Genomic DNA, 20,988 nt, shown 5'->3' with positions numbered 1-20,988 from the left:
CTGAGCCCGCTGTGTATATAGAAAGTAAGTAAAAGGCCACTTGTACTTGTTGTTCCCATGGGGGCAGCTTAGTGTCAGTAAACATTCCCAGTTTGGCATGTTTTATTTTCAGATTTCCTTTAGTGCCGTGCTAGTCTAGTGCCGTGCTAGTCTAATGCATTGTCCCTTCTCACGGTGGAAGAAAGGACTTCTTTAGGATCACTACCATGCCTTTCACCACCTCCGGGTGCACCAAAAGCACTTTCTAGCCAATTAAGCACTTTCCAAGAGTCTTCTGTTGTCAGTAATGCAGCAGGGACAATTTGTGCACAGCAAGTTCCCACAAATATCTGCGAGATAATGACCCAATAAGCTGGTTTTTAGTAACTTTGGTGGAGTGATAAATATTGGCCAGGGTACCAAAGAAATCTCCCCTGCCGACTAGGAAGTTCATGACCATGGGGTCTTTAATGTCCGCCCTACAGGGCAAACAAGGCCTCACTGGGTTTAACCCCTCACCAGACAGCGTAGAACTCCATCAGTCCTACCCTCATTTGTCATTCTAGGCAGTGTGATCAAGTCTTTGGTGTAACTAATTGACTCCGGGGCATGTTTAGTGTCAGTGGCCGGGATTTCAATTCCCGCTTGAAGGCATAAGGTAGCGGGCCTTTGGCTGGTCCGGTGAGGTTTTCAGTCCCACCTGCACTATTCCGGCCTGGAGGGGACCAGAAAACTCCGGTCTCTGAGTCATGCCTGACAATGGTCGTAAAATAATCAGAAATAATACGTGATAGGGTTAAAATGAATTCTGTCAGGAAGTTGTAATCGGATGAAGCTATTGTGAGGTTGCCAGCACTGAACCTTTCACATGACTTATTAAAGGAAGCATTGTAATGAGAATATTTAAAATGGAGGCTCTAATGAATGATTTGCTTTTCAGTTCAGCAAGTAGGTTGAAGTGTAGTCTCTGTTGTAATTTAGGAAGCATGGCAGCCAATTTGTGCACAGCAAGCTCCCACAAACAGGAGCATGCTAATGGCCAGATAATCTGTATTACTAGTGTTGGGATAACTCCTTAGAATTGTGACATTTTTATGTTCACCTGACGGGGCTTTGGTTTAACCGTATCACCAATAATGTAGCACACCCTCAGTCCTGCACTGGGAGCTTTAGTTGATGTTATTTTACCCAAGTCTCGGGAGTGGTTCTTGAGCCCACCATGTTTTGACTCGGCGGCGAGAGTGCTAGCCACTGAACCGCAGCAGACAACAATGTCCAAGGAAGAGCATAGTTCTAATGTTGCTTATACATCACTCTGCTTCTGCTGTGTAGGATATGATAGTGGCTCAGTTATCAGGCCTGGATCGGATGGTTGAAATCTCCCGCACTCGCTCAATGCTGAGTGTAACTCAGGGTCAGGGTCACAATGCAGAGTGTACTGTGCTGTGCTGAGTACCTTAAACATTTCCGAGTTTCTATTTGTTGTACTGCTCTCTGCGCTTGTCAAACAGGAGGGGAGGGGGTGGTGGTGATGATGGAGGGTTCAAAATCAGGATTGGAATTTTAAAATCAACGCTATAGAAATGGTGCGTGCTCGGCAGTTGATCCAATACATCTCCAACATCGTAGCCCACCCTCCCACCATGAAAACCAGGAGAATTTTATAATTGAGGTGTTGCCAGGTGGGGAGCCAATTTAGATCCATGAGAGCGAGCGGTGATGGCTGAACAGGGTTTGGAATGAGTTAGGATACAAAAGCAGCATGGGCTTGGAGGATCTCCAGTCTATGGAGGGTGCAAAGTGGGAATCCAGGCCAGAAGAATATCTAAAACTGTCCAATCATAAAATCTAAAATATTTACACATTATGAAGCAAAAGTTCCTCTTGTACATCTAGAGTTCTCTCCCAGTACTAATGTATAGGTTTCACCAGGCAGGAGGGTCAATAATGAGAAGGCACAGATTTAGATAACTGGCAAAGGAGCCAGAAGGGAGATGGGGTGGCACATTGGTTAGCACTGCTGCCTCAAAGCGCCGGGGACCAGGGTTCAATTCTGGCCTTGGGTGACTGTGTGGTGTCTGCAAGTTCTCCTTGTGTCTGCGTGGGTTTCCTCCGGGTGCTCCGGTTTCCTCCCACAGTCCAAAGATGTGCAGGTTAGGTGAATTGGCCATGCTAAATTGCCCCTTCGTATCCAAAGATGTGTAGGTTAGGTGGGGCTGCGGGGATAGGGTGGGGGAGTGGGCTCTGCAATTGGTAGAGTGCTCTTTCGGAGGGTGAGTGCAGACTCGATGGACCGAATGGCAGCCTCCTGCACTGTGGGAATTCTATGGAGAACTTTGTTTAATGCAACAAATTGTTCTAATCTTCAGTACACTACCTGAAAAGATGATGGGAGCAGATTCAGTAATAACTTTCAAATGGGGATTAGGTTGTGCAGGGCTTGGGGGGAAAGAGCAGAAGGTGAGTTGGGAAGCTCTTTCAGAGAGCCAGCACATGAAGAATGGGCCACATGGCCAGCTCTGATTCTCTGTTGTCACAGTTTCAGGAAAATAATTGGTTATGTTGAACTCTGTTTGGCAGAAGACACCTCTTTATTGTACATGATCAGACTCATTGGTTTATTAACATAGGAGAATGTTAACATGTTTTTTTTTTCCCGAAACACCTTTACTTTGAAAAGCACCAGGAGAACTGTTCTTAATGTGGCGGGCAGGAATTACATAAACTCTTGTTTTTAATATTTGAGAGATCAGCAAATAATTGGGACCAAGCAATAAGATCTGATTTGACTAGTTCACACTTGTTTGGATTTTTTAGTATTGTGACATATTTTTCTGTCTAAATTTATATTCTCACTGTCTCCGGGAAAGGGGTTATGCATTTTTTCACTGAGGGTTCTGAATCTAAGGGGACTATAGAGACAACACCTCCTACCTCTGGTGTTCAATGTTTTGTCCTTGTGTTTTAATGGTATTTGTACATGTGCATCATCACTGAGGGCATTTAAAGATTGCTGTGGAACTGAAGACGTATGTAGGCCAGGTAAGGATGACAGATTTCCATCCCTTAGGGACATTATTGAACCAGATTGGTTTTTACAACAATTTTTACAACAAAAGTCATCATTAGACTTTAGTTTCCAGATTTTTTAATTGAATTGAAACTTCACGATCTCCCATGGGTCCCCAGAGCATGACTCTGGGCCTCTGGATTACTAGTCCAGCGACAATACCACTACGCCACTGTCTCCCCCTGACATTCATATCCGTGGATTTTTATTCATCGAGTGTGGGCATCACTGGCCAGGCCAACATTTGTTGCCCATTGTAATTCCCCGTGAACATTTCAGAGGACATTTAAGAGCAAACCACATCGCTGTGGATCTGGAATGTAGGCCAGAACAGGGAAAGACAGCAGATTTCCTTTCCTAAAGGACATTAGCTAACCTGATGGGTTTCTACAACAGTTAGCATATTTTTAATTCCAGATTTGTTTTTTATTGAACTCCTTTCACCATCTTGACATGGCTGGATTTGAATCCGGGTCTCCAGGTTTTTGCCGTGGGTCTCTGGCTTACTAGTCCAGTGGTAAGACCGCTATACCGCCCAACCCCCCCCCACTTCACTAACAGCATATTCAGCGACTTGAGAACTGGAAGTGGCCATTCAGCCCCTTGAACTTGCTGTTCCTTTCAGCTAGATCATGGCTGATTTGTACCTCAACTCGAATTCCCCATCTTTGTTCTATCCCCCTGGATACGCTGACCCAATAAAACATCTATCATTTTCAGTTTTGAAATTTTCAATTGGCCCCAACGTCATCAACCTTTTGTGTGAGAGAACTCCAGATTTCCACCACCCTTTGCAGGAACATGGGACTAAGGGGAAGGAGTAGGCTGTTGCCTGCTCCCATCTTCCTCACATCATCCCGGAATGATTTTGAGGTTATTTCCACTTATTCTTAATTTCCACTTTAAAAAGCCAGCCTCTCCAGTAGCTTGTATGGTGGCTCAAAGAGTTATTATGGAAGAAACAATCTCCTGGCTGTCCTCCAGCCTGACACTCGTCTCAAGAAGGGCGGAGGCGAAGGCCCTTTAAGCTTCTGAATGTAGCAATAAACATGAGGGGCATCTCTGGGCACCACAGTGATCACCATTGAGTTGGAGGCAAAGTGGGGCAGGATTAAGGCAAGCTCACAGCAAACAGTTTATTTTACCACAAAAAACTTCTACCAACTCTGAAAAAAATCTATGTAAACAATAAAGTTCAGAAACAGTCTACAGAATCTATTTAAATATGGAAATACACTACATAATGCCAGCACGGAATCGATGGGCTGAATAGCCTCCTGTGCCTGAATGACTCCATGACTAAACCGCACACCAAAACAAACAGTCAATAGACTGAGATAGTAGTACTAGTAATTTCTACAGCAAAATGTTTCAAGTAGATCATATGTCAATAGGAGAACATTTAGGGGACAGTGATCATTGTATCATATGATTTCAGCTGACTATGGAAAAGGACAAAGAACAGTCCAGAATGAGAAACATTAACTGGGGGAAAGTCACCTTAAATGAGGTAAGAACAGATCTGGGTCAAATAATTTGGAGTCAAAGGTTGGGAGAAAAAATGGTAGCTGATCAAAGAGAGAGTTCAGGACCGTCGAGGTATATTCCGTTGATTGGGCAAACAAATCCAGAGCTCCCTGGATGACAAAGGAGATAGACATTGAGGTGAAGGAGAAAATGTGTCCTTATGACAGGTGTCAGTTAGAAAATACAATTGAAAACCTAAAAAAGGAGTGGGGCTGACCAGGACCAAAAATAGGATTTACATATGGAGGCAGGGAACTTAGCTGAGGTTTCAAATTAAGATTTGGCACCTGTCTTTACGTAAGATGATGTTACATCAGACTATAGTAAAATATGAGGTAATTTGGACATTAGATGGGTTTAAAATTGAAAAGGAGGTGGCATTGGATAGGTTCCCTGTATTTAAAGTTGATAAGATACAGAACCAGATGAGATCCAGCCAAGGATGTTGTGTTATATACTCTTGGATAACACAGGCTGCAACTCGATGCAGCTTTGACCAAAAGATATTCCAGACTTTGAAGTAAGTTCAATGTGATTTATTGAACCATTAGCACAGTTCTCGGAGTTCGACTCGCTTGCTAATCTTGCTATAGTAACTCAGTCTAACTAACCAGTCTGCTCTAAGGCACGTGGTGGATGTGATGCTTCTGATCTGCCCCGTCCTACTCTCTACGTGTCACCTGTGGAAAGAGACAGAATATGTGTGCCCTGTTCTTATATATGGGTTGTGTAATGCCCCCTTGTGGTAATGCCACCTCTGGGTGTCTTCACTGCCCATTGGTCGTGTCCTATTCTATGTGTTCATTAGCTGTATGTCTGCATGTCATGACCTCTCTGGTGCTCCCTCTAGTGTTTACTTGGTCATAATGTATTTACATTAACCCCTTGTGTATTTACAGTGATGCATGTCACCAAATCCCCCTTTTTTCATGTTACATATTTTCTGTACTTGGTTAAAGAAAAATTGAACAAAAACAGGTAAATAAGTGTTGACATGTACAAGTTATGATGACTGATGACTATACAAGATCAAAGAATAGTTAAGGTGTCATTGAGGATTATACAATACCAAATAATAGTTATGCTGATGTTGAGGGTTACACAATATCAAATAATAGTTATGAGTCCAAAGTTCATGAATTTATACGGTCGAGCGGCTTTCTTGCGCTGTTATGGAAGTGTTGATGTTGATGTTGTCATTCCCTTGTGAACGCCGTCAGTGTCCTTGTGTTTACGTAACCAAGAAGTCATCAGGAGGTGTTCAAATGGTCAAATCACTTCATTGTCTGATGTGCGCTCTTTTTTTTTTATATGCTTGTGGTAGCAATTCTTGATGACATCTTTCCTGAAAGCTGGTTTGCTTGTCCGTAGTGTAGCAAACGTGAATTGGTAAGATGCGTTGACGTGCCAAGGTATGTTTGCGCACTCGACATTGTTCTGAGCTGAGCAGTAACATTGTCCTCCATGGGCAGAGTTGTACCATGTCGTACCAGTTGTTGTTCTATTGTTGAATTCATTGTTGTTATTGACGTGCTTGTTGTTGTGTTTGTTGCCTCTGGTACGCTTCTTGTTGTTGTTTTTGTAGGTTTTGTTGTTGTGTTTGTTGCGCTCAATGACCACACCGAGTGGAGAATTCGAGTCCTTCACAAAGTTACTTGTGTCAGTGTCCTTTATGGTATCTGCTGTTTCATTGAACATGCCGTCTCTGATTCCTCGGCGCTCCCCGTCTGGAGTCCTGTCCGGTTCACCTGAATCACCTTTGGTTTCTTGATGCTCCCCGTCTGGAGTCATTTCAGGTTCTTGTGGAGAGACGCGAGTAGATGAGGTTTGAATTAATGTGTGTCACTGGAGTCACTAGTAGCCTCACTTTGATTGTCGAGTGCCTCTGTACATACGAGCTGAGATCTGTCCGTCTCGCTGAGATGTCGCACAGCTTGTATGGGAATTGTGAAGCCTTTGTCACTTGTCGCACATACAGTGGGTAGACCTTTAGTGTCTTCTTGTCGGTTAGATGAGCTGGGTGGACTGTCAGAGTCTTCTTCTGGTGGCTCAAATAATCTGGGTAGACTGTCATAGTCTTTTTGTTGTTCTCGTGAACGTGGTAGACTGTCATAGTCGTCTTGCTGTGCACATGAGCATGGCAGACTTGCATCGACTGCTGCTGGTTGCTAGACCTTCATGGTCTTGTTCCTGCAAGGACTGCGCTCTGGAGTCTTGCGTTGCTTCCATCGTGGAGTCTGTCAACGAGGTCACTGTGGAGGCTTGTATCGCTCTCTCTATGGAGTCTGGCATAGTTCCCTGTGTGCAGTCATGCAGTGGTCTCGCTGTGGAGTCGATCTGTGCGTTCTCAACAGAGTTGTGCAGTGGTCTCACTGTGGAGTCTTTGTGTTCTCTGTGTGTAGACGTGCAGTGGTCTTGCTGTGGAATCTTTCTGTGTGGAGATGTGTAGTGATCTTGCTGTGGAGTCTGTCATCACTTTCTGTGCGGAGTCGGGGACTCTTCGTGGTGCGTGGACCACTCTCTTGGCATCAGGCTGCTCTCTGTGGGCTTGTACCGCTCTCTGTCTCTTGGCGTTAGGCTGCAGCAGAATCCTGTACTCATGGGTCGGGATGTCGTCTTATGCTGGGCTGAGGATCCTCAAATCCGAAGAACTCGTCCATGACTGTGTCAGATGCTGCAATGTACAACACATCTCGTTGCGGTTCGGATTTAGTACTGAGGTCGCCACGTCCAATGATTAAATCATCGTCTGAGTCGTAGTCTTCAAGGGCTAAAGCATCTCTTAAGGGTGGTGTAACTGCTTGTTGCAGGGTTCTGCAGAGGTTACTTTCAACTACTGGTCGAAGTTCAGGCATTGTGCTGTCGTTCCAGGTGAAAGAATTGTGTTTTCTGGCGGTAAATTTTTTTTCCACTATTTTTGGACATTTCCCCTCTAGGTGGGTGTGGTCCGGGGCCTCTGACATCATGACGCATGTGACGTAGAGCGTAGGAATCAATTGCGCATGCGCAGATCGCTTTTCCATCACTGTGCGCTCTTTTAGCAACTGCGTATTCACGGCTTGCTCCTGCGCAAGATGGCTGCCAATCAAAATTGACGTTTGCTTCTGTTGCAAGCCTACCTTTGCCTCGTGGTGAGTATAGGCGCCGGTTTTACAGATTTCTGTTGTGTTCACCTAGCAGTAGTTTTGAAACTTGTCCAGGACAAGATCAGAGACTCTATGTAATCTATGACTGTCTGGAAGTCTCTCTTGTCCTGCTATTTGGAGTACTTGAAGGAGTTGAAGATTTCTGTTGCACTTTCACCCACAATGTTGAGTAGAAGATCTATCTTCTCAGCATCGGCCACGCCATCTAGGTCGGATGCTACCATGTAAATCTCAAATCTCTGCTTGAATGCACGCCAGCTGGCACTGAGATTGCCGTGGCGCCTGAGCTGCTGAGGAACCGGAACTTGATCATCTTGCCTGGGTGCTGTTGCTGGTAGTCACGGGTCTTGCTGAGTTGAACTATATAGATTCAACAGGCACTACTGGTACCATGTTGTGTTATGTACTCTGGGATAACACAGGCTGCAACTCGATGCAGCTTTGACCAAAAGATACTCCAAACTTTGAAGTAAGTTCAATGTGATTTATTGAACCATTAGCACAGTTCTCAATGAGTTCGACTCTCTTGCTATAGTAACTCAGTCTAACTTACCAGTCTGCTCTAAGCCACATGGTTGGTGTGATGCTTCTGATTTGCTCCTGTCCTCCTCTCTCCATGTCGCCTGTGGAAAGAGACAGAGCATGTGTGCCCTGTCCTTATATTTGTAATGCCCCCTTGTGGTAGTGTCATCTCTGGCTGTCTTGACTGCCCACAGGTCGTGTCCTATTCTGTGTGTTCATTAGCTGTATGTCTGCATGTCATGATGTCTCTGGTGCTCCCTCTAGTGTTTACTTCGTCGTAGTGTATTTACATTATCATCTTGTGTATTTACAGTGATGCATATCACCACAAAGGATAGTAAGGGAAGTGAGAGTGGCAATAGCAGAGACACTGGCCATAATTTTCCAATCTTCTTTAAAGTCTGATGGCCCCAAAGGACTATAGAATTGCAAATGTCGCACCTTTGTTCAGAAAATGGTGTGAAGATAAGCCCAGCAACTACAGGCCAGTCACTTTAACTTTGGTGGTGGAGAAACTGCGAGAAACAATAATTTACGACATAGTGACATGGACAAAAGTGGGTTGATTAAGGAAGCCAGCAACAATTTCTTAAGGAAATGTCATGCTTATTTAATTTGTTGGACTTTTTTTGACGAGGTAACAGAGAGGGTTGATGCAAGCACTGCTGTGGTGTGCATGGACAGATGTTGGACACAATGCCGCACAACAGACTTGTGACTAAGGAAAAGAAAGGTACACTGGCACCATGGATACAAAATTTGCTGAGCAACTGGAAACAGAGTAATAGGTAATGGATGCTTTTTGTGCTGGAGTCCCCCAGGGGTCAGTATTAGGACCCTTGCTTTTCCTGATATATGTTAATGACCTCGCCCTTGGTCCACAGGGCATCATTTCAAAGTTTGCAGATGATACAAAACTTGGAAGTATGGTAATGTAGAACTTCAGAAGGACATAGACCAAGTTGGAGGGGTAGGCAGATAGGTTCAATGCAGAGAAATGTGAGGTGATTCAGTTTGGTCGGATGAGCATGGAAAGACGATATAAAATAAAGGGCACAATCTAAAGGGGGTGTAGGAGCAGAGGGACCTGGGTGTATATGTGTACAAGCCATGAAGGTGGCAGGACAGATTAAGAGAACAGTTAATAAAACAAACCGTATCCTGAGCTTTATTAATAGAGGCATCGGGTACACGAGCAAGAAGGTTGTGTTAAACACCTATAAGTCACTCCTTTGGCTTCTGCTAGGGTATTGTATCCAGTTCTGGATGTTGCGCTTTAGGAAGGATGTGAAGGCATTAGAGAGGGTGCAGGCAAGATTCACGAAAATAGTTTCAGGGATGAGGAATTTTAGTTATGGAGATAGAATGGAGAAGTTGTGACTGTTTTCCTTGGGGAAAAGAAGGCCAAGAGATTTGAAAGAGGTATTCAAAATCATGAGGGGTCTGGACAGAGTCGATAGGGAGAAATTGTCTCCACTCGTGAAAGGACTGGAAAGAAGAGGTGCAGATTTAAAGTGATTTGTAGAAGAAGCAAATATGATACGAGGAGAAACTTTTTTACGCAGGGTTTGGAATGCACTGCCTAAGAGTGTGGTGGAGGCAGGTTCAATTGAAGCATTCAAAAGGGAATTAGATTATTAACGGAAAGGAAGAATGTGCCAGGTTACAGGGAGAAGGCAGGGGAAATGGCATGTGGTAAATTACTAACTTGAAGAGCCGGTGCAGACATAATGGGCCAAATGGTCGCCTCCTGCAGCAAAATAATTATGTGAATATGAGGCTCTGCGACTACTGCAAACAGAACCCAGACCAAGCTGCACAGAATCTCCCATTAAAAGGACAGTTTCTCCAACAAAACGCAAGTTTGTGGAGGATAGCTACATAACACAAATGATGTGCATTCAATCAATCCTAATTGCCTACAGCAGTGTGGTCTTGGGACATGACTGACAGAGAATTTATCCAATCATCTCCATTCTGGCTGGGAATTGTGTAATTACAAGCAGCCCGAGGTCTGTGCAAGTGTCGACTAAATGGGTTGTTCTTTGGCTCTGAAGAAATGAAAGGATGTTATGACCACAAAAATGCAACATGATGTTTTTACTGTGCGGAGGGGTGCCAGCTGAACAAGGGAATATACACAGCTCTACTCTGTGTAAAGATTAATATGCGCTGTTCAACAATTAATGCACATGGTTTTTGCATTCATATCCATTTCTGCAATTACCACCAAAAATAAATGAGTCTATTATCCAATCTGAGAGCACAGCCTCATTACTAGCGCCAGAAAGAATGAAAACCAACCCATTGAAATTACTGCTGCTAGTGTTGAGCTCTGCTCACTCACCCATCAGCCCTTTCCTTGCCAATTTACATTGGCTGCCAGTTTCCCGGTCCTTCAAATATTTAAAAATTGTGTTTAAAGCCCTGCATTCCTTTCCTTCCCCCTCCCTAACCCTGAAACCTTCTCCAGCCCTGCAACACTGTAATCTCTATACTTCTCCATTCCTGCCCTTTTGTCCATTTCCTACTTCCTTTACTCCATAATTGACCGCTCTGCCTTAGCTGCCAAGAGTTCTAAACTCTGGAAATTCCTCCTTAACCCTCTCTACCTCGCTACTCTCTGCCTTCCTTCAGGGCCTTTCTTAAACCCTGCATCTTTGACCAAGCACTTAGTCAATCCTTCTAATATAGATATATATTTAATATCATAGAAATAGTTTTCCCCCCTGATTTTTTGCCTCTTGTTATGTACCTTGGCACATGTTTGTACTTGACAAGCAAATATAAATGCAAGTTGTTATTGTTGTTCAGTGTTCAATATTGAAGGAAAAGGGAGCAGACTTTGCATTTAAATGGCTTTATGACCATTCACAGTAACGTCATTGCGGAAGCCCACTTGTGACAATAAAGATTATTATTATTCAGGGGCACATGTTGGCCAAGGACGTCAGGGGGAACTCTCCTCTTCAAATAACATTGTGGGATCTTTTGCATCCCCAGAGAGAGACAGGTGGGGCCTCAACCAGGAGATGTTTCCAAAGTATTCCCAATTTCTCTTGAGTTCCAAGTTTTATGCTCTTTCACATGACACTGTTCGACCACTTGAATCCCCAAGTGATTTGCTGCCGTATTCTCCGTTTGATTTGGTTGGATTCTGTTTAAACCAAGGGCTCAGTGGTTGTAACTTGAGAACCTCAAAACATTGCAGCACCATTTCATTCAGTCTAAACAGCTGTGCGCTGCCTTCTTTCCTTCCAGTGGATATATTTATACAGTCTCTGAAACGTGCCTTTTTAGTTACATCTTTTTTCCCCTTCGAATCGGACATCACAAGAGGAGGCCTTTCGCCCTATTCTACCGGTGGTGCCTCTTTTGAAAGAGTTATGCACTTAGTACCACTGATTGCCCCTTGCTATTTTCCTCCTAAACCTGCCAGTTTATTTCCCCTTCAATTATTTATCCTTTCCCTTTTTGAAATTTACTATTGAATATACCCTCAATATTCTTTCAGGAAGCACAGTCTAAATCACAATTCGTGTGTGATAAAAAAAAAAAAAAAATCATCTTCCCCTTTGGTTCCTTTGCCAAGCACCTTAAATTTGTGTCCCCTGGTTAACTAGCCCTTCTCTCACGAGCAACAGTTTCTCCTTATTTACTCTATCAAAGCACTTCATGATTTTAAATGTCTCCATCAAACCTTTGCTTTGCCTTTGTTGCTCCAAGAAGAATTGCCACAGTTCTCTAATCAACTGTAATTTCTAGTCCCAACTCTAATTTCTCACTGAGTTATAAGCCAAAGGTCCAGTGTGGGTCCCATTGGAGGTCCATAGCTAGAATTTGTGGTCATTGTGGATAAAATACTACATGCTTACACTGGGTGAAGCTAGCAGATGTTATCCATTAGCATTTCCAAATTAAGCACAAGCTTATTTAACTTTAGCATCTGGAGAGCTTCTTCCAGCTCTCCTCACTCACCCTTGGACATGCTCCAAGAAACGTTTTTATGTTTCATCAGTAATGACAACAACAGTTTCCATTTATGTAGTTTCTTTAAAGGATGTTTAAATGTGCTCTGGTAGTACTCATGTTTTGGCTCCAACATCTCTAACTCCTGGGTGAGGTTTTCTGTACCTGCCTACCACTGGAATCGTCTCAGGTGTGTTGCGGGACCGGAAAATTCCATTCTTCCTTTTGCCTGCACAAACAACCACTTGCATTTATATAGTGCCTTGAACGTAGTAAAAATATCCCAAAATGTTAACGGAAAAAGTGATGCCAAGCCAAAGCAAGGAATGTTTGGACAGATGTATAAAAACTTGTTCAAAGAGTCGGTTTTGAGGAAGGACTTGGAGCAGAGTTGGAAATACGCAAGGAGGAACTTCTGGAACTTTAGGGTTTGGACATCTGATGGCACAGCTGACGATGGTTGGGCGAAGGAATTGTCTGCCTAGATTTTGTACTTAGATCTTTGTAATGGATCTTGAACCCACATGACCTTCCGACTATTTGAGGCGAGAGTGCTACTCAATGAACTCGAGGCTGACGCTAAATGTTATCTCATTACTTTTGCTGACGTGTTTCATTGTTGTCCTATTTCTGTGGTGCAGACTCTCATACAAGAGGCAGTTAATGTTTCCACTCTTGAGTGTTTTGTAGTTGATGTATTTGATCCTATCAGGCTAATAGGCTCTTTGCCACTATCACTTACGGAATAATAATTACCAGATGCTTGAAATCTAGAGATAAACTAGTTTGAACTGTGCCTTACTGCAAATCTAGTTTGAATCCAATTTCATGTTTATGCTGAAACACCTTTCACATTTTCACACAAATCCTTACAAATTTCTCCCCCTGACACAGCCCATTTGGATGTTGTTTATTGTCACGTGTACCGAGGTACAGTGAAAAGTATTTTTCTGCGAGCAGCTCAACAGATCATTAAGTACATGAAAAGAAAAGAAATACATAATAGGGCAACACAAGGTACACAATGTAACTACATAAACACTGGCATTGGGTGAAGCATACAGGGGTGTGGTGTTAATCAGGTCAGTCCATAAGAGGGTCATTTAGGAGTCTGGTAACAGCGGGGAAGAAGCTGTTTTGAGTCTGTCCGTGCGTGTTCTCAGACTTTTGTATCTCCTGCCCGATGGAAGAAGTTGGAAGAGTGAGTAAGCTGGGTGGGAGGGATCCTTGATTATGTTGCCCGCTTTCCCCAGGCAGGGGAGGTGTAGATGGAGTTAATGGATGAGAGGTAGGTTCGAGTGATGGACTGGGCTGTGTTCATGACTCTCTATTGTGTCTTACGGTTTTGGGCTGAGCAGTTGCCATACCAGGCTGTGATGCATCCAGATAGGATGCTTTCTATGGTGCACCTGTAAAAGTTGGTAAGAGTTAATGTGGACATGCCGAATTTTAGTTTCCTGAGGAAGTATAGGCGCTCCTCCTTTCATTATTCTATTCCACTCCAAATGTTTTTGGGGAAGAATTTGTCCAGCTGTCCTGAGGTGTGAGTTCAAGTTCCACTCAACAGACTTGAACACAAAATCCAAGCTGACACCTGAGCACAGTGTTTCAGTGAGTACCGTCAAGGTAATCTTTTGAATGAAATGTTAAACCGAGGTTTCATTTATCCTCTCCTTTAGACAGAAGAGCAGGGGAGTTATTCCTTGTGTTGTTTCTGTTCCTGCCCCTAGTGGTGCACAAGACAGATTTTTATCTGTTTCCGTAGCTAGGTATTCCTGAAACAGGTCACTAGTCTGTCGCCAGAGGCTTATCGCTTGAGGGGTGCCACTCCACATCAAGCATGGCTGACCAGGAGTCCCTCCCATTATTCCACCAGTGTGTGATGGAGGCATTTTTACAGCTTGATACTCGACGGGTTTGGCGACATTATGAACTCGCTTTCCTTGGCCATCAGGTCCTTGGGTTGGACTCTAACCCAGAGCCTCTGGCTCAGAGGCAGGCTGCTGCCCACTGTGCCACAAGGCCTCCATTATCCCTTGTGTCGCATCCAATAGTCATCACTCAAATCAACACCATGTAAGCAAACCATCTGATCAGTATCTCATTGTTCTTTCTGGGATCTTGCCGATTGGGTCCTGCAAATTGGCTGCTGCATTTCCTGCATCACGCTTGTGACTCCCCATTAAGAGCACATCATTGGCTGTGAGGCACTTTGGGCAGCCTGGGGTTTTGAAAGGCACGACTGCAAGATCTTTAGTTCCAATGCTGTTGCGAAATACAATCTTTTTAACTGCAGATAGACCAGCTGTTATATCGCTAACCATCACATTTTACTGTACTCTAAGGCCTACTGTCTCTCCCTTCACTTGTGTATCTCCTTTACGTTAGAACCCCATCTAAACCTGAGGTTTTCCACTCTATAAAGCTGAACTTGGTTGCATTGTTCAAGAACGCAGGACAGCAGCTTTCCTGTGTGTGCCTGTGACCCCGTTGTACACCCGTTTCATGATTATTTGAAGTTGTACAGTTGAAGCTTTTGGAGAAGTTTAGGGTGGAAAACATTACACACACGATCAATATCCCAGATCTTGAAGAAAGATTTGCATTCATGTAGCATCTTTCATGACCCCAGGATGTCGAGTGCTTACCAGCCAATTAAGAAAACTGTGCTCAGCATTGCAACGTAGGGAGGCACAACAACAAATTTGCTGCAAGCTCCTTCAAACAGCAATGTGATAATGGCCAGATGATCTATTTTTGTGATGTTGATTGAGGGATAAATATTGACCAAGAGACATGGGATGAATGAACTCCCCTACTTTAAACTAGTGCCACAGGATTTATTTGTCTAGCTGAGGGAGATGAGCTTCTGTTCAATGTCTCTAACAGTGCAGCACTCCTTCAGAACTGGAGAGTCAGCTTGATTTTTGTGTTCAAGTCCTGGAGGGCCACATAGGCTACAAAAACCAGAACCTCGTAAAGTAAGGATCCTGGGAATTGTGGAAGCTTGACCTACCCGCAGAATCTCTCCAAAGAAATACCCTGGTTAAACAATAAAGAGAACTGCCCCCCCCCCCCCCACACACACACACACACACCCCCCCCCCCGAATATGCTTGTCATCTTTGTACTCATTGATGCCGCTAACTCTAAAATAGTCGGTAGCTAAAGAAACGCATTAGAATTTAATTTAATTTTACACTGAAGGATTTAATGGCTGACTTGGAGCAAACGTTATATTCGAAGAGCAGATGATCAAAGGCTCATCGTGACATTGGAAGGATGCAACTCAATGTGTGGGAACAAGACTTTCAGTAATCATCCTGTTATACTTGTAATAAAAGCAAAATACTGTGGATGCTGGGAATTGTGAAATAAAAAACAGAAAATGCTGGGTGACCATTGAGACTCGAAATGTTAACTCTGGTTCTTTCCACAGATGCTGCCAGGCCAGTTGATTTTGTCCAGCATTATCTGTTTTTACTCCTGTTATTCCTAATCTGCCTCACATTGAGGGGGGGGGAGGGAGATTACGTATTAATTGTAAATAACCCACCCAGCGATCAGATTATAAGAGTGGTGAGAGTCTGTGCACCATCATTGGCCATCGATGTCCCAACCGTGCTCCCCTTCCACAGTCCATGTGTGCTATAATCTGATGGAGAGAGGGGAGTCTGCACAGTTGCAGGTGTCAGAGCTGAAATAAATTGAGGATATACAGATTTCTGATAATTGGCAAAAGAAGTATGTAGAGGGCGGCACGGTGGTGCAGTGGTTAGCACTGCTGCCTCACGGCACCGAGGTCCCAGGTTCGATCCCGGCTCACTGTCCGTGTGGAGTTTGCACATCCTCCCCGTGTCTGTGTGGGCTTCACCCCCACAACCCAAAAAATGTGCAGGATAAGTGGATTGGCCACGCTAAATTGCCCCTTAATTGAAAAAAAGTGAATTGGGTACTCTAAATTTTTTTTTTAAAAGAGGTAGGTAGAAACAAGAGTTTTCGAGAGTTTCTTTTAAATGCGGTGCGCTGTGGTCTGGATTGTGCTCATGAAAAGGTGTTGGAAATGGATTCAGTGGTAACGTTCAAAAGGGAGTTTGTTAAATTCTTGAAAAGAAAAAGAACATGCAGGGCTTTGAGGAAAGAGCAGGGCGAGGGTGCTTACACAGGCCCGAAGGGCCAAATAGCCTCCTTGTGTGCTTTAAGAGAGCTTTGTCCCTATGATGCATTTTGAAAAACGCTCTAGATTCTGCACAAGTATAACTCAGACAGAGGGGAAGGGATTAGTGAGTGTTTTTAGTACGTTTTTATTTGTAGTTGCATCCACCAGAGGGGACAAATGGAGTCTGAATTTGAATGCACCAGACCATGCAACACTCACTCAGTAATGCACCAAGTGTCAGACTAACAGTGAAACACTCCCTCAGTGATACACCAGGTGTCAGACTAACAGTGCAACATTCCCTCAGGCTGACCGTGAAACTACTTCAGGCTGACAGTGAAACACTCCCTCGGGCTCACAGTGCAACACTCCCTCAGTGAAGCACCAGGTGTCAGACTAATTGAAACACCCTTAGGCTGACACTCCCAGTGCAGTACTGAGGGAGTGCTGCACTGTCAGATGTGCAGGTAAAAGCAACACGTCAAAAGGTTAAAGGGAATCGAGTCAGAAGGTTGAGTTTGTAAAAGACTATTGAGGTCACCAACACTGAAGAATTTCACATGACCTTCTGAAGGAATGAGGCTACTAACTAAGCAGAGTATGAAAAGAGAATTGTTTTGCAGTTCAGGGAAGGAATTTAAGACTAAAGCTGAAGTTGTTTAACTTTTTTCTCCCCCAACTCAATAGATCTGAAATATTTAGCATCCGCAGTATTATGCTTTTATTTTGATCTTGAAATGTTTGTTTGGGTTTGAGGGAAAGGGCCGTCAGAGCTATTCCTAGTGTTATTGTACCATTGGTTTAAAAAAAAAACATTAAACTACACAGGTTACAACAGGAAAACAGGCCATTTGGCCCAACCAATCCATGTCAGCTTTAAATCGTCATGTGACTCAATAGTCCCAAGCACTATTTATCTACCCAGTTCCTATAGTCCTCCAACCTTTCTTCGTTTCTCCACCCTTCCACTTGGACCTTGAATATTAACACAGTTTCTGTCTTAACACAAATCTTGGAAATGAATCCCCGCAACTCTGCTTAAGGGGTTTCTCCTGTCCTCTGTTACAGATCTCAGCTTGTTCATCTTGTAACTCTGGTGCTTCATTCTTGGACCCCTCAATGGCTGGAAACAATCTGCTCCTATCTACCCTGTTGCATCTTTTCCAAACTTCAAAAACACTTTCTTCAAATCACCCTGTAATCTACTTTGCTTTGAAGAGAGCAGGCCCAATTTTTCAAATCTGCCTTCATATTTATAGCTTCTCAATCCTGGCGTATTGCTATTGAATCGGTGTTATCCTTTCACTAATGCCTCAATGTCCTATAGTTGGAGCCCAATATTGGAAAAGCCCACCTAAATAAGGCTTCATCTCTGCTCTTGACTTGTATTCTATAATTTTATGATAACATTTAATAGATGTTTTGAGAAAGACTTACATTTCTCTAATTCTTTTTATGCCGGAGGATGTTCATAGAATCATAAAACTTACAGTGCAGAAGGAGGCCATTCGGCCCATTGAGTCTGCACCGGCCCTTGGAAAGTGCACCTTACTTAAGCCCACAACTCCACCCTATTCCCATAACCCAGTAACCCCACCTAATCTTTTTGGACACTAATTTAGCATGGCCAGTCCACCTAACCTGCACATCTTTGGACTGTGGGGGGGAAACCGGAGCACCCAGAGGAAACCCATGCAGGCACGGGGAGAACGTGCAGACTCCGCACAGACAGTGGCCCAAGCCGGGAATTGACCCTGGGACCCTGGAGCTGGGAAGCAACAGTGCTAACCACTCCGCTACCGTGCCGACCAAAAAAGTTCCAAAGTGCATTGTAGCCAGTAAACGTGTAGTCACTATTGTAATACAGGAATGCAGCAGCCAATACTCCGAGAATAGCACTTCAAAACAGAGGCTATGGGAACTTTTATGTCCACCTTAGGGGATAAACGGGGTCTGGATTTCATGTCTCATCCAAAAAGGGGCGATCCTCACTGCACGTCAGTGTCAACCTAATTTGTTGTGCTTGAGTTCAGGAGAAGCTCTTGAACTCAGTTTCCTAATTCTGAGGCAAGAGAGCTCCCTCCTGAGCCACTTAGACTTGATGCCCAGATCCAAGAACATCTAAAATTAAAGCAGCTGACCCATTGATCCTGGCCCACACCCTGATAGCTGGAGCATCACTGTTAAACACCCACAGCCATCCAATCCCCCCCCCCCCCGAAAAAAACTATGTAATCCTGGGAGAGGCAGGAAGCTGGAGAACAAACATAAGCGAAAAATTGCACTGGGAAATTCCTCTCTGACACACTCAGCTGGATAAAATTAGTCCAAGTGATCACTCGGATCAAGTACTTTCTTTAACAATGCCTTACTTTCATACGATCAAGTCTCTGCCCCAGTCGTGGACCTGCCCAGCTCGTCCAGCGGGAAGGAAGGTTGAAGAGTAGGTACTCATCGCGCCAGTTGGTTATGTTTGTATCAACAACTTTAAAATCGTCGCAAATTGATCGGCAGGTGATATTTGAGTTTCGCTTGATAACCAGTACCATTTGGGAAGGTGGTGGCGTAGTGGTGTTTTCACTGGATGAGCAATTACCCTGAGACACCGGGTAATGCTCTGCACACCTGGGTTCAAATCCCACCATGGCCGATGGTGAAATTGGAATTCAATTCTGAAGTCTAATGATGACCATGAACCATTGTCGATTGTTGTAAACTCCCATCTGGTTTACCCATGTTCTTCAGGGAAGGAAACCTGCCATCCTTGCCCGGTCTGGCCGACATGTGACTTCGGATCCACGGCAACATGGTTGACTCTTAACTGCCTTCTGAAGTGCCACTCCGTACAAGGGCAGTTAGGAATGGGCAATAAGTGCTGGCCTTGCCAGCAATACCCATAACCCGTGAATGAGTTAAGCCTCAGTGGGCCACAGAGGTGGAGATTAGCCAATTATTCCATGGAGGGAGAGCAGAGGAGATTGATCAGCATGGCCTGGGGATTAGAGACTTCAGTTATGTGCAGAGATGGGGTTGTTCTCCTTAGAGCAGAGAAGGGAGATTTTATAGACTGTTCAAAACCATGAGTTGTTTTAAAATTAATTTACAGGATTTGGGCCTCGCTGGATGGACCAGCATTTATTGCCCATCCTAGTTGCCCTTCAGAAGGTGGTGGTGAGTTGGCGCTTTGAACCGCTGTCGTCCTTGTGCTATTAGGGAGGGAATTCCAGGTTGTTGCCCCAGCGACAGTGAAGGAACGGCGATATATTTCCAAGTCAGGGTGGTGAGTGACTTGGAGGGGATCCTCCAGATAGTGGGGTTCCCAGGTATCTGCTGTTGTCCATCTAGATGGTAGTGGTCGTTGGTTTGGAAGTTGCTGTCTAAGGAACCTTGGTGAATTACTGCAGTGCATCTTGAAGATGATACACACAGCTGCCGCTGTTCGTCGGTGGTGGAGGGTTTGAATGTTTGTGGAAGGGGGAGCAATCAAGTTGCTTTGTCCTGGATGGTGTCAAGCTTCTTGAGTGTTGTTGGAGCTGAACTCATCCAGGCAAGTTAAAAGTATTCCATTGCACTGCTGACATGTGCCTTGTAGATGGTGGACAGGCTTTGGGGGTCAGGAGGTGAGTTAATCGCCATAGGCTATTCCAAGCCTTTGACCTGCCCTGGTAGCCACAGTATTAATATGGCTAGTCCAGTTCAGTTTCTGATTGTCGGGGATTCAGTGATGGTAATGCCATTGAATGTCAAGGGACGATGGTTAGAACCTCTTCTCTGAGATGGCCATTGTCTGGCACAACTGTGGCACGAATGTAACTTGCCTCTTGTCAACCCAAACCTGGATATTTTCCAGCTCTTGCTGCATTTGGATATGGACTGCTTCATTATCTGAGGAGTCGCGAATGGTGCTGAACATTGTGCAGTCATCCTCAAACATCCCCATTTCTGACCTTGTGATGGAAGGAAGGTCATTGATGAAGCAACTGAAGATGGTTGGGCCGAGGACTCTACCCTGAGGAACGCCTGTCATGATGCCCTGGAGCTGAGGTGATTGACCTCCAACCACCACAACGAGGCGGTGGTTGACTAGTAATCCAGAGACCCAGAGTACTGCTCTGGGGACCCAGATTCAAATCCCGTCACCTCGATGGTGAAAATTTAAATTCAATATAAATCTGGAATTAAAAGTCTAATGATGACCATGAAACCATTGTCGATTGTCATAAAAACCCATCTGGTTCACTAATATCCTTTAGGGAAGGAAATCTGCCAGCCTTGCCTGGTCTGACCTACATGTGACTCCAGACCCACAGCAATGTGGTTGACTCTTAAATGCCCCCTCGAGGACAATTAGGGATGGGCAATAAATGCTGGCACAGTCTGCGATGCCCATGACCCATGAACAAATTTTTTTTAAAAAATCTTTATTTTTACTAGGTATGACTCCAACCAGCAGAGAGTTTCCCCCCCTGATTCCCATTGACTCTGACTTAGCTAGGGCTCCTTGATGGCATACTTGATCAAATGCAGCCTCGATGCAGCACACTCTAACCTCTGGCATTCAGCTCTTTTGTCCAAGTTTGAACCTAGGTTGTAATGAGGTCAGGAGCTGAGTGACC

The 20,988-nt window shown here is 44.3% G+C and overlaps 1 protein-coding gene across 13 annotated transcripts in view; it reads left to right on the top strand.

Annotated features, from left to right (window-relative positions):
- Positions 1–20,988, top strand: part of ppfibp2b (PPFIA binding protein 2b) — a 347,825-nt gene that overhangs the window by 219,408 nt on the left and 107,429 nt on the right. For 2 of the 13 annotated variants that reach the window (XM_072466217.1, XM_072466215.1), the window contains exon 1: positions 4,491–4,559. The exons of the other annotated variants lie outside the window; for them this stretch is intronic. In XM_072466217.1, coding sequence (XP_072322318.1) covers positions 4,494–4,559 — 66 coding nt within the window. In that variant the 5' untranslated portion in view covers positions 4,491–4,493. Of the gene's footprint in view, positions 1–4,490; positions 4,560–20,988 lie in introns of those variants that run through there. 13 annotated transcript variants of the gene reach the window in all.

This window comes from Scyliorhinus torazame, chromosome 10, assembly GCF_047496885.1.
Source record: "Scyliorhinus torazame isolate Kashiwa2021f chromosome 10, sScyTor2.1, whole genome shotgun sequence".
NCBI classification, from domain to species: domain Eukaryota; kingdom Metazoa; phylum Chordata; class Chondrichthyes; order Carcharhiniformes; family Scyliorhinidae; genus Scyliorhinus; species Scyliorhinus torazame.
This window is presented reverse-complemented; position numbering and strand designations above follow the sequence as displayed.